This window comes from Galeopterus variegatus, unplaced genomic scaffold (assembly GCF_000696425.1).
Source record: "Galeopterus variegatus unplaced genomic scaffold, G_variegatus-3.0.2 Scaffold2115, whole genome shotgun sequence".
Classification (NCBI taxonomy): domain Eukaryota; kingdom Metazoa; phylum Chordata; class Mammalia; order Dermoptera; family Cynocephalidae; genus Galeopterus; species Galeopterus variegatus.
The window spans coordinates 196048-210890 of NW_007728226.1; the positions used below are offsets into that span (position 1 = coordinate 196048).

Genomic DNA, 14843 nt, shown 5'->3' on the forward strand with positions numbered 1-14843 from the left:
AATCCTGTTTCTAACTCACATAAACTAGCACATGTATTTATTATGTAAAGTATATATATATATTTTTCTGAATCACTCATATGCCATTACTAGTATAGCATACATATGCTAAAATTGTTAATACTAAATACTATATGTAAAATTTATTTCAATTTATGAAACCAAATGTTGGTTTGGGGTGCCCTCCTGTGTTCATAAAATGAACTACAAACTAGTAGAGACAAAAAGGCTTTTTGATCACATTCTGATGCAATTGCTACCTAAGTCAGCTGCACACTCCCATCTAGTGGCTTTGTAACTTCAGGTATCACCTGAAAACAAAACTTGGATTCTGTGAGCATATAATTAATCTTTGTCTTGAGAGACTTTTCTCTCCCTCTGCTTTGCAAATTTATCCAGTCTGGGGAAATATTATACTTATTACTTTGCTTCATTAGCACAATATCATAAAATTTTATAATTTTTCTCCTCCCAATTAGTCCAAACTATCACAATGTGAATGCATTTTTTAAAATATCAGGTCACTCTTTCTGGTGGGACTAAATTTTTTTGCATGATTCCCTGCATGGGCTTGAATTCATTTTAAGAAATCTCTGAACAGTTTTTCACAAAATTAGTTTTTCAGATGAGACAGACAAAGTTTCTAGTTCCCTGAAATTATTTACATAATCTATTTATGATGCCAAAGTAGGATTTATGTTATCAGGTCTGAAAAATACTCAAGTGAAAGCTTTAGTTGTTCTATGGTTTTCTCTGGTTGGGAATTTTAAATTATTTCAAGTATTCTCTAGTAACAAAATGTATGATAGTAACCATCTTTTATAACTGAAATTCTCCTTATCCTGAGCTAAATATATTTGTCAGGTACTGAACAAGAGAAATGGAGATATCTTGAGCTTGAAGATATCCTATGTTTATTTATTTCTAAAAATGAATTTGTATGCCAGATATATTCAAGATCATGCTTTAGGCAATATAATAATGAGGAGTTGTGATTCTTTATGATTATAATTTACTAGAATAGTTAAGACCTATTCAGAAAAAAAAATGAGACCATGCAAATAATAATGCAATAATAGTGGTAAAACAAAACACACGATTGACACTGACACCCATCATTTCAGTAGAGATGAGAGTGTGTGTAAGGAAAGAGGTAGCATTTGACCAAGACCTTTCCTAAGTGGAAAGGTAGGAGTTGAACACATAGAGATAGGAGGGAAGGAAAGAGTATCTTACACAGGGGAAATGGCATAAGCAAAAGCTCCACAGTGGTAAAGAGTAACCTTTTACCTTATGTTGAAATAAAATACAGCAACATTTTTGTGGAATGTATTTTACTTATTAAAGTCCTGGAGGCTGACAGTTGAATGAATAACTGTACTTTTTTCCCTCTGAAGTGTGTAGTTCAGAACCAGAAAATGTGCAGGCTGACCCAGAGAATTATACCAGCCTTCTTGTTACATGGGAAAGACCTCGAGTAGTTTATGATACGATGATTGAGAAGTTTGCAGTTCTGTACCAGCAGCTGGAGGGAGAAGACCAAACCAAGCATGAGTTTTTGACTGATGGCTATCAAGACTTGGTAACTATAAGATCAGTTGTTTTATATCTGATAACGTTATAGCTTAATTTCCAAGGTAAGAACTTACAAATGATTGTAATTGTTGATCTTGGTTACTTTAGACTTTGTATAAAGGTCTCCAATGGGATGGAGGGGGAGGGGCAGTGCAGAGCAGCAGCTTTACTAAATTATGTAAAAAGTTATATTGAGTTACAGGGAGACCATGACTTTTCCAACAACAGCATTATAGAGTAGATACAAATGGAAGACTTATGAACTGAAGATCATTTAGCATGGCCTCTTTTTACAAATAAAGGAATGTACAGAACAGTTAAATACCTTGATTAATATCTCACAGATAGAAAGAACTGGGCATGTAATCTCAGTGTCCTGATACATTATGTATTGTTTCTCCCATCACCAGCACAAGAAAAATAGAGAAGGAACTTGCAAGTCCTTTTCTTTGCATTAAATTTCACAGCTTTGGGGATGGAAGACAGCTAATTCTTTTTTTTTTTTTTGAAGACAGCTAATTCTTACAAAAAGATCTACCCCACCTGCCTCCACCCATGCATACAAATTAAGTAAAATAAAGTACAGATTTCTTCTGTGGCCTATGCATCTCAATATTAAACTGCTTTGGTAGGGAAGTGTCAGCCATTGATAAGGGTGTCATTGGCAAACCCTCATCTGACTGGCTACAGGAGGGCCTCAGTGAAAGTGAAAGGACACTGGACTCAGCATTCAGACAGCTGGAGCCCGGCAAGTCCTGAGAACTTGCATTTAAGTAAAAATCATTTTTTTTTTGTACTATGTTTAATAGCATACGAACAAAATAGATAAAATTTTTAACCAGCTTTTTAATTCAGCTGTCTAGAATATAGAGACACTCTGATCTAGGAAAATTATGGCATTTATGAGTAAGTATTATTTTTCATTTCATAATTATGTGAAGTAGATAATTCTATTACTGTCTTGCATATATGAGAGTACTTCGAAAAGATCGTGGAAAAAAAGAATTAAAAGATAATATGAATCTTTCCATGAATTTTTTGAAGTACCCTTATGTATATTGTCAGGATAAAGAGATAAATTAGCTGTTTTTTACATTTTATCCTTATTTGCATGTGCTACACACTTACTTCTCTAATATATTTCTTTTTAGTTTGTGATACTCATTTATGAATTTGATAAATTCTAGTTACAAACGAAGCTTTTGAAAACTAAATCTGATAAAAAAAAATGCCAAGTTTCCCAGTATCTTTATAATTTCACAAATATAACAAGTTCAACTTAATAACATTGCATCAGCCTTTTCTTAGGTTAATAAAATATAAATATTTCTCATTGACAGATGAGGAAAAGTATTTTAGGACAGATGTCTAGTGTGTTAGTAGTCCTATGGGAGTAACACATTTGTGTAATTACTAATATCTTTTTTTAGGGTGCTATTCTCAATAATTTGCTACCTAATATGAGTTATGTTCTTCAAATAGTAGCCATATGCACTAATGGGTTATATGGAAAATACAGTGACCAGCTGATCGTCGACATGCCTTCTGATGACCCTGGTGAGTGCTCCCCCAAACTACCTTTATATCATCTAAATAAATAAGGCTAGTTTAATTTTGGGGTGCATTGGTGCTTTCTCTCCGGCTTCATGTCTTTTTGCCCAAAGGGCAAAATGACTTCCTCTTAAGTCTGGATTGCCAGGTAATTTTATGATGCAGGGGACCCATTTCTCATTCAGCAGATCTGGTGCAGAACAATAAGTTAATTTATTCTTAATACTGAAGTTTTCCATTTGTAAAATAACCACAAAACCTATTTAGAGTGTTTGTAATGGTCATCAAATGATAATTGCTGTGTAAATATTAAGATTGTTATGTTAGGTAATTAAGAATTGGTTTCATTTTGTTTATTTCCTTTTTCAGCCCCCAAAGCGTTTTGTAGTAAGTATAGACATGATCTTAAGATCATGTGAGGTTCTTTGACATATCTCTACAAAGCATCTCAACAGTTTATCTTAGATATTTTTATAAACCTTTTATAATTTGGTCAGGGGGAGTGATTTCCTCTTAGTTGATTTATCAATACTATTTCACAAAAGCAAAACAAAACAAAAGTTGTTTCTAATTATGTTTTATTTGCATGCATCTTCTCTAACTATTATGGGAAAAATCTGCTGATCTCAAAGCATATGCAATAACTGAATCAAGTGCTGACCTTCATAAATTGACAATTGGCAAGTTTACATAATTAAGTTTTTTTGTTAGTATCAGCAGTTTTAAAGTAATAGAATGGAAATGTATATATGCATATGTGTATGCAGGCACACATTGTACACATGTATATTCATGTATATATATGCATGCATACATGTATAATGTAATTATTCTTTGGTGATCTCTGTCATGAGGCTACTCATTGAAATTTTTACCAATTTCTAATGTAAATGAGTGGTTACAGATTATATAAAGTATAGCTCATTTCAGTTTTACATATAGAAGGAAAACTGATATGCTTTTGTTTGCCTTTGTTGTTTAAATGCTATGACAGGGACTTTAATCCAACATGAGCTTAAATAAAGTATATGTTCATAGATCACTTTGCCGTAGTTATTCTAACTGGATGACTTTTTACATTAAAGAATATATGTCAGAGTATTATATGGATTCTGAAAAACCACTGCCTGCAAAACTTACCAAATTATCTCTGAAGTTGATATTGATGGCTAACGAATATTGCTACTATCATGATGGCAATATTGTTATTTAATATTTCCTCTGACCTGCCTCACGGCTTGGGTATAATCATCTTTCCTATTGCCTTTATTTAGCATTGTTTTTCAAAATCAGTTTATTTTTAAGTGGAATGTGAGCTCTAAGTCTTATTGAAAGGTGTGTATTAAAGTAAATGACCATGGTTTTAACTGTACCATATTAAGCTACTTCACTGAATGGAAACCCTCACCAAGTTTCCATATTGATCCACCCAGAAAATGACATCTTTACCAGTACAACATTGACCACGTTGACTAATACCATATATGAATTGATTGAAATATGGCACATAAAAAAATCTCCTCTATCCTTATCTGTGCATTTTAAAATATAAATTATGTTGAACACATTCACTTTATTTTACTGTCTTAGATCAATTGTGCTACTCTAATTTTTGTACACAAAACAATTTTCAAGGCGTTTACAAAAAATAATTATTTCCAGTGACTTATTTTATGCTCTTCCTTTCTCTATTCACTATGCCAAAATTTTAAATTTTCTGAATATTTTCGTTTTTTAATTTTTAGAAGCTTATTGCATATGAAAAATCAGATCAAATGTCTATTCTTTACATGTGATTTCTGAGTGATCTTTTTAGACTGAATCTATATTGGCACAAAGTTTGATATTCTTGTATCACTTGTAGTATATTCACATTCCTACAAAATAATAAATATTATAACAATTTCCATTTATTCAAAGGATCGGGACATTATTGAATAATGTAATCATGAGATGCTAGTTTAGACACAACCGTTTAATCTCTATGGATATGTTAGTCCCTTAAAGCATTTTGTACGGTAATGATGTTTTACCAAAAGATGGTATATGATTTGATGTTTTGATATGTCTCTTAAAAGCCAAAAGTTACAAACTTAAGTAGATTAATCCCCTAATTATTGCTTTCAAAAATCCCTTCATCAAAAGTTTGGAAGCTTCCTATTCTTTATAAAGAAAATATTAGATCTCTTAGAATTTATTCTTGCTGATCTTAAATACTGCAATGGCATTTCAATTCATACATTTACAATGTAGAAGAGCATTAGTGGTTCAGTGATAGTATTCTCACCTCCCATATACTTACAGTTTAGTATTGAAATTATACTGTCTTAAATGTGAGGGTACTTCAAAAATTTGTGGAAAAATGGAATTGAAAGATAATTTAATCTTTCCATTAACTTTTTGAAGTACACTTGTATTGGTTTTACAGTAAATACATCACAGTGAAAGTCTTGACAGCAGTACTATCTTGTGGTTTGTTAAAACAGATTTGATACCTACAAGATTTGTGAATTTTACTATTCATGTGGCTAATATGGATGTAGTGGCTTTTGAGTTTGCTGCTTATTTCATTATTTTTACTAGTACCATTTCATCTCGTTAATCATGTTTTTCCATTACCGTGGTAACACTGTAACATACCCTACTGAATTATTCTATTATTATTTAGGATAAACTATTTTCTAAATACTGTATTATTTATTGTTTTGTAAAAAAGAAATGCAGAAGGATAATTTATAATTGCCCTCATTTCATGGATTTCGGATATCTAATCAATATCTGTGAAGATAAACTCAGTCTTCCAAATTGTGCATTTAACTTGCTAATTTGATTAAATTGTGCATTTAAATTGATAATTTGATTACTTTGTTCCTTGTATGTTTTAGTTATATTTTTTTGTTGTATACAACAGTATCACCATAATGAATGTCCACTAAGTATTATTTCAAATTACTATTTTTAAATAAATACATAAATTTATATTCATAAACTAACTTAAATTTGTCATTAAGGCCTTTTTAATGTTAAGAAATGTGCATACATTCTATTAAAAGACTTTTTAGAAAATTATATTTATGAATGTATAAAATTATATTTATGAATAATTCATAAATATGTTATGTCATTGTAACTAAGATAATTGTGTTTATTTCTCCTCTATAATGTAGAGCTTATTATCATACAGTTATAGAGGACATTATTTAAGTACATGTTATAGGGCCTTGATAATTATGTGTTAAATTTAAATGCATGATGAATTAAATCAACACATTTTTTCTTGTTACTGTGTGCTTTTCAGTTGTATAACAATTGTCTTGTTAAATCATATGCATCCCATCTTTCATTACTCTGCCTGTGTTATGCAATGCTACTGGTGTGATTATATGATATTTAAAATCATAATTTGAAGTGATTACAGTCTACATTGCTTTTAATTTTTTGCACTGTGAAACTTGGCTTACCTTCAAACAATTAAATAAGCATTACTTGCCATCCTACATCAGTGTTGCTTTTTTGTGTTATAGAATATTAACATGATACTAACAAGGTATTTCTAAAAAAATCCAACATTACATATCCCCCAAAACAAAACCAAAATGAATCAGCGGCTTTTCTTCAGTTATTACACAAATTTAAGTTTCACTTAAGAAAAAAAAAACAAACATATTGACAGTCTTCACTATCAGACTTTTTTCTAGCCTGTTTTGATAAGTGAGAAGATTCTATAAACAAGCATAATTTTTTAACTACTTAATGTATCTATAGTGCCTGAGTCAGGCACTGTTATTATTTGTGACAAAACAGCAGGCGCAGGGGTACCCAATATGAGACCTTGTGCCAGTCAGCAGAGCTAGACCTTGGGTATGAGGGTCTTGTGAACTCTTAGACTCAGAAGTATGGCTTCAGAATCTTTAGGAAGATAGAAAGAGTCTTCAAAAATTATTTTATTTTCAAAATTGCTCTGGAGAGGCTCAGCAAAAGACTTCTGGATTCTGGTGGATGGAAGTCTTGAAGAGTTCCTGGGAAGCCTCAGAATTTCAGTCAATTCAAATCATCTGAGTCCACTTGGAAAGCAGAATGAAAATCCTTCAAAGTATTTAAATTCTTACTTCTTATTGCAATGAACAGCAAATACAATTACAGTACAAGTCACTGATATTCCTAGGATGTGATTGCATTAAGATCTTGTGTTCTAACTTATTAGGAATCATAATCCATAGAGTTAATATATGCTCTGTTTAAAGGATAAAAATAAATCAAACACAATACACACTGAGGATGTGGAAAGAAAAGGAAGCCATTCCTCAGTGTGATAATTACACATACCAAATTATACCCAATCCTAACCCTGGCAATCAAATAAGAAAATTATCTTTGCCAATTAAAAGTATGATGTTAGGTGAAGTTAGACCATGTGTGTGTTTGTGTTTTTTATTTTAAAACACTTTCTTAAGCATGTTGAAAGGAACAGGATATTGTTGAGAATTTTTTTCCACAACTTCTTAACAGAGAAAAATCTTCAGTGTAAAATATGTATCACTAACAAGTATTTATGATTTGTCATATAAGCATTAAAATATTTTAAAAGTACATAAAAAGTGTCTCTTTTAAAAGTATTTCTAATAAAACTAGGTATTGTCTCATATGCTGAATTTGAAGATTTTTGCACAAACTTCCCTAGTTGTAGCTTTAAGAAAATCATAGTGAAGGTTATTTGTCACAATTTAGTTGTCCATTTTTAAATTCACATGTATTGATTTTCCAGGAAGTTAGAAAATCACATGTGTTTGAAGCAATTGAAATCACTTTAATTGGGAAACATAAAGAACATGAAAAAGGGTGGGGAAAGGATTTCATACGGACAAAAATTTAAAAAGGCAAATACTAATGATCCAAATAAAAGTTTCCAAACTCCTTGATGGCCAAATAGGAAAAAAAAAATTACAAATTCAAATCTAAGACTGGGATTGTTTCTAGTGAGTATTTTCATTTTTACAGCACAGTAAATTGTTCATGGTAAGTAACTTTGAAACAGCGAATTTGTCAAGAGTATTAATTTTAAATCTTCTCAGGGACTGACTGGGCACACTTACAGATTTTACTTTAATTCTCTTCTACTTAGAATTCATGCACAGAACTATATTGAATGGTTTTACACATACTAGTATCTAGAAATTTTCTGATAAAAATAAACTTAAGAAAGTCTTTTGGAAAACAGGCCTGGGTATAATAAACATTTAATGTTAGTTCAGTTATGCCTTGACATTTCTATAGAATATGCATTTTCCTTTGAGGACATATAAAAACATAAAACATAAGCAACATTGGGATAGTGCAGAGCATAAACTTTGGAGATAGAGTGAGACTCTGTAAAAGCACAGGAATAAGAGCATCACTGTAATAATGCCCAAGCCCTCACAGTTACTCTGTCTACCGTCCTCCTGACCTAGGCAGCTCAGACGAACACTGAGAAAGAAATCTCCTCTCGCCCCTCAGTGATTTGGTTGTGTGGCTAGATTCGTTGTTGGAGAGAACCAGTTATCAGTCTTGTCTAACATTTCCTGACAGGTTCTGTCTCAGCATTGAGATATTCATATATAGTACTAGAATTTTTTTTATTCTGGTTGGTTGAGAAAAACAGGCTTGGGTGATCCAGGTCTTGGAATTCTTTGCATAGGCAGCATTAGCTGAGTTTCCCTGAGGAGAATGCACAGGAATCACTCTGTTCAGTCCTTCCTGCTGCCAACCTGGCTGGAACGTGCTGGAAAACACTATCCGCTTTACTTGGCACAGCACCCTGTATACAAATAGGTATGAACCCAAATTTGAGGAGTATAAGGAATTATTTGTCCCTCAGTCACAGGAGGAAACTAAGGCAGCCAAATAAGAAAATAATTCCTGCCAATTCTCCAGAAAATCCCCTAAATTCCCTCTAAGTATGGTTTTGTTAGCCACACTAAAGATGAAAGTAACTCCACACTGATGAAAAATTATTTGAGTTTCTTTACACTCGGTTTTGTCATTTTTCTCCCTTCTTAGCTTCAATCAGACTTGGGGTGGGATTGTAGAAGGGAGTTAGAGGGGAAGGTAGAGATCAAGGTTTTAAATGAAGTTATATATAAATTTATGTCATGTTGTGTAACATAGTGTTAAGTAATGCTGAAAACTAAAATTTGAAATTTGAAAGTTTTATTTTGAAATATTCTGTATTTTCAAAACTAACATTAATTTTTTTTGTTTTTTGTTTTTGTTTTGTTCTGTTTTGTTTCCCCCTCTTTTTATCCAAAGGTAAACCCACAAGGCTGAAATAGTTGAATAAAAGTTTTAATAATTTTGTTTTTAATTTTGTAGAACTTGACCTTTTTCCTGAATTAATTGGAACTGAAGAAATAATCAAGGTACCTAACTAGTTTATATGCAAATGTTTTTTAAATTATAAAGTCTATTTTGAATTATTGCTTAGGTTTTAGATACTGTTCATTAATAAAAGTTTGCATTGCATTATTAATTGTGGGGTTAGTGGCTAAGACTTATAGTCATGTAATTGATATACATGATTCTTTTATGAAGAAGTTGGAAGACATTTGATCAGTATAATACAAAAAAAACAGATATAAAAGGTTTGGAGATAATCAAAGAAACAATGAACTTAAAAATAATTGTAGATAGGAGCTACAGCTATAAATTGGAATTTTTTCAGTGTTCAAATTTTTCTAAAGGACTAAAATAATATGTAAGCAGTTCTTAATACAGTTTATTTATAAAGAACTTAACAAATGATTGATGGATTCATAATAAATATGCACCAAAATGTAAATTGTGTATGTAAATTGTGTATTTGTCCATTTAATTTGATTATTTGTGTTTGGGCTTTTCATATTATGTGTCTGTTACTATCACAATATCCTACAAGTAAATGGGTATTTGAGAATATCTACAAATGTTAACATCATCTTAATTTTTAAAACAGAGAAAAAAATGATTGTTTGATGTATCTTATATCTCATCCTAAGCTCAAATGTGCTCTTCATCATAAATGAAATCACATGTTCAATCCAGGTGTTATTGATGATAGTATGAATGTGTGTATATGTACACATTGTGTAGGAGCTGATAAAGTGCAATAACTAATGCTATTATCTAGCCATAAATAGCAATTAGGTTGTGTTTTCACAGGTATAATTACTTCAATGATAAATATATCTTCTGGGTATTCTCAGGGTGCCTCAGGTCTCACCAGTTATATATATTACAAAAAAGACACAATTTTACCAAAATGACCAGTCCACCTTTCAACAAGAGTTGACAAAATTCAGCTAAGGATATCTTTGTGTGTGTGTGTGTGTGTGCGTGTGCAGGTGCATGTGGATATGTATATAACTAGAAATGGTCAATAAAATCAAGTTAAGGGAAGGAAAAATAAATTATTTTTATGCTGTGTTGTTAATTCAAATCATTGGTTTGATATGCTGAAACGAGCCCTTGTTCCAGTAATTGGTGCCATTTAATAAATGATATTCTGTTTGAGTTCCATTTCATGTGAAATGTATTACATATCATGAACTTTTTAGAAATGACCAAAGAATGATCAATTATTTTTCGTTGCAATTCCTGTTATCATGAGTCTATGTTTTTTTTTCTCAGTTGACTTTAACCCTAAGGCAGTCTTTAGCATAAGCTTACAAAAGTTATTTAAAATTTTCCAATGTTAATTACTAGTAAGTTTCTACATAAACCTGTAGTACCGTATCTAACATAATATTTAGCTGTGTGAATAAGCTGTGTTAGTTGATACACCTTTATTTTGTTGTGATACTTTAGAACAGAAATACCAAAGGTCTCAGGTCTCACCAGTTACGTATGTTACAAACACAAGTAGATCTTCTAACACAAGTAGTTAGAGAAGAAAGTGAAAATGTCTGAGCATTGCTTCTCTGTAGGCTGGCTTACTATAGTCCTGAGCAAGAGGCAAGAAAACAATTCAGTGTTATCAGTCCAGGTCCCAATGGGAAACAGATGTCACACTCAAGTGGAGTCACTGAGGTTAATTTAATAAAAAGGACTATTCACAGATGTGTGGGAAGGGTTAATGGAAACCAGCAAGGAATGATGTTGTACATTTGGGGCTAATGATATCAGGGATTCGTAAGCAGCTAGACCTAAAAAGAAAGGAAAAGGTGTAGAGAGTTAGCCCGGCAGATGCTGTGTCCTCTACAGTGGGACAGAGCCATCCTGTGAGGACCAGTCAAGTAAGGAACCTCCTGGGGAATAATCTCACTTTCCTACCAGAATGGAGACATGGAAGAAAGGATCTGGGAAGGCAAAGGGAGAATATACAACACACTGAGCAAGAAGACGCCTGAGAGGGCCGAGTAGAATCAAAAGCCAACGTGAGTTCTTGTGTGTGGAAGGCTGTGATTAAAAGAGAAAGGGGAGGAGAAAGAGCAGTCTTAATGACATTTGGCATTTATGGGGCTTTGCCTGTGGTGGTAATGCCAAAAAAGCAGCAGCTCACATGTTGTGAAACACCAAGAATACATTGGCACTTCTGAGGGAGAGGCAGCCAGCTACCACCACATAGAAGAGGATTTAAGATGAAGGGCACAGGAGCAGTGGCTTATAAAACTGACTTGGCAGATTGATAGTATTTCATGCTATTGAAATGAACTATTGTAATAAAGTGTCAAATCAGAGCAGTTCCATGTTGTAACATGTCTTCCTGGAGCATGATTCTGAGATGCAGTGAAAACACTACTTCGTCCATCCACTCTTTGTTTCCATTGCTTCATGCAGGAATGAATGACAGAGGCTGGCAAATATGTGGAATGCATCTGTAATGAATTTTAAGCCCAGAATATGGAAATGAATAGTTTAGGGGATATTCCTTATATCCTCTCCAAACAGAAATGTATGACTTTGAAAGACAAAGTATCTCCAACATGATCAAGGCTTCACACTAACATTTTTTAAAATGGAAATTGTAAAAGATAAGTGTGACACAGATCAGAACTATAGCAGAAGAGAGATTCACAATAACTTTATAAGAAATTATAGGAAAGAGTATTTGTTAAAATATTTTGGTCAGATATGTAGAAAGTAATCATACAGCATCAGTGATATATTCTGGAAATATTGGCACAAGGCAGTATGACCTCAGAGAGATCATATAAGACTTGGTGGGGTAGGACTAATGAGTGGTCCTTCACCTCCTTTACATTCTGAGAGGTGTCTGAACCTCATTAAATTTAAAATATACTAGAAAAGAAAGCAATAGAAGGGATATGTGTGTGATGTGCATATAGTTTTTTCCCCAAGATATCTAACAGAAGAGGTGAGTAGTGTTATGTTTTAGTAAAAATTTTATAGAAATCTACAAAGCTTATGGTAGGATATGATAAAGTGTATTTGTGTGGGAATATAAGCAAAGAAGAGAAAAAGTAATATTATTAGAGGAGTCAATAGAGATTATTAGATCACATAGAGAAAATAGAAGACATGTCTTTTGGAAACTTTAGTTGTGAAAGGGAGAAGAGAAGTAGAATGATAACTCAAAGTTTAATTAGAAATTTTCCTTTATGTTCCTTTTAAACAGGAGAGATCTGAGTTCATTTAACCTGATAGGAATGGTCTGTTTAAGAATTTGAGAAAACAAATTGACAGCACAAAATAGAGGGAAATACTCAATTGTGTTCATTTCCCAAGAAGATGGTAGGGAATAGATTTAAAATACAGATGTAGAAATTAGCCTTAGAAAGGAAGGGAAACAAAACTCTTCAATTACAACAGGATGGAAGGAATGAAGGTCATTAAAAGGAGACATATAAATGGCCAACATGTGTATGAAAAAATTTCCACATCACTAATCATCTGGAAAATGCACATGAAAACCACAGTGGTTGGTCTGTGTTTTTAATGTTTAGGAAGAGGTGTGTTTTTGTCTGGTGGCTTCTCTTTTCTCTGTAAACAGGAAGGCTATCAGCTGAGGAGGGATTTAGAGTGGACTGAGGTATATGAAAACATATAAACCTATATTTCTGTAAGAGTGTGAATAGATGTATATATAAATGTTTACCTATGTAAATAAATGTATATAAAAGAAAGTGTGGAGTGATGCCAGAAAACTATGTAAATATTCAAATTTGCAAAATGAGGAGGAGTTAGAAATTCGATACTGCTAAGCTTAATGTTGATCCTCTGCCAAACTCTGGATCAGATTATAAAACAAATGTTTGTGAGAACTTCTAAGGAAAGAGACATATAGCACCAATATATTGTCACCAAAAGTAAGTCAAGGCAAATTATTCTTATTTCCTTTTGCATGAGGTTTTTAGGTTTATAGATTAGGAGAATATTTTCATAATAATAATTTCATAAAGAAAAACTGACCACCAGTAAGGAAATTTGTCTAGTGAATCTAAGAGAGCAACCATTTTTAGCATTTAATACAATTTAGATACAGCTGGGTTGGCCAGTTCTCAGTTTGTTAGAGTGTGGTGCTGACAACACTAAGGTCCACAGTTCAATCCCTGTACTGGCCAGCCACCAAAAAAAAAAAAAAAAAAAAATTAGATTAAGCTGATTACTTCTGGTTTTTTTTGTTTGTTTTTTGTGACCGGTAAGGGAATCACAACCCTTGGCTTGGTGTCGCCCGCACCACGCTCAGCAAGTGAGCACACACCAGCCATCCCTATATAGGATCCAAACCCGCAGCCTCAGCGCTCCCAGCGCCACACTCTCCTGAGTGAGCCACAGGGTCGGCCCAAGCTGATTACTTCTTAAAATTGTCACATATGCCTCAGAAAATACTATACAACCCACCAAATAATTAAGCTCCAAATAATGATGTGGCCGATACGCTGGGAAGCTTGTGTTTCATGCAGTGCAGCTTCCCATGTGTACGAGACACATGCCCGTGAGCACACATGGCTTAAGATTCAGACTCTTTCTACTGATACTGGTCAAGTTCTCACTGACTAATTTGTACTGTCACTTTTTTCTCCTTGTAAGGGACATGGCCTTAAAAGATAATAAATAATCTAATAGATGACAATTCTGACAAATTGTTGGGTACGAAGTCCCACATGGACTAAAAAAAATCATATCTTGGTACCTTTGGTAATTTAGTTTTCTAAACACGTGATTAGACATGCTATAACATGCCCAGTTTCACACACACGCGCGCGCACACACACACACACATGCGCGCGTGTGTGCGTGCACACCCATGGATCTTGGTTGATTTCTAGCCAGCACACTCCTGAGCCATTACACTGACTACATGTGCATGGAAGACTCAGCCTCCTGAATGATGATTCTAAAAGAAACATAAAATTAAATGACTAATACTAGAATTATATTTTCATAAGTTGCCTTTAATATATCCACTTACATCTCAAGTGAAAAGTATTAAAAACAAAAGGAAAACAAAGACAAACACCTCTGTCAGTCCTAAATCCACCTCTTGTGATGACTTAAAAATTATGATTTATTCTGAGACTATACAATGAAATATTCTGAATGTCCAACTGCTTTGGTCTTCGAGATAAATAGTTTTATTGCCATTTCATATTATAACAAACCAATTGCTATTTAGCTTGCTGCCTTAGGAACTGAACAAAGAAACATAAAAACAAGAAAGTAAATACCATGTTAAATAATACTTTCAATAAGTAAATGCAACTACAATGTGTCTGCCTTTTAAAGCTGTGGAATCTATT

At 33.0% G+C, this 14843-nt stretch overlaps 1 protein-coding gene across 4 annotated transcripts in view; it reads left to right on the plus strand.

Moving 5' to 3' along the window:
* PTPRZ1 (protein tyrosine phosphatase, receptor-type, Z polypeptide 1) overlaps positions 1–14843 on the plus strand; it is a 168175-nt gene that overhangs the window by 105783 nt on the left and 47549 nt on the right. For all 4 annotated transcript variants that reach the window (XM_008580512.1, XM_008580513.1, XM_008580514.1 and 1 more), the window contains exons 9-11: positions 1398–1582; positions 3006–3132; positions 9478–9524. In XM_008580512.1, coding sequence (XP_008578734.1) covers positions 1398–1582; positions 3006–3132; positions 9478–9524 — 359 coding nt within the window. The remainder of the gene's footprint in view (positions 1–1397; positions 1583–3005; positions 3133–9477; positions 9525–14843) is intronic.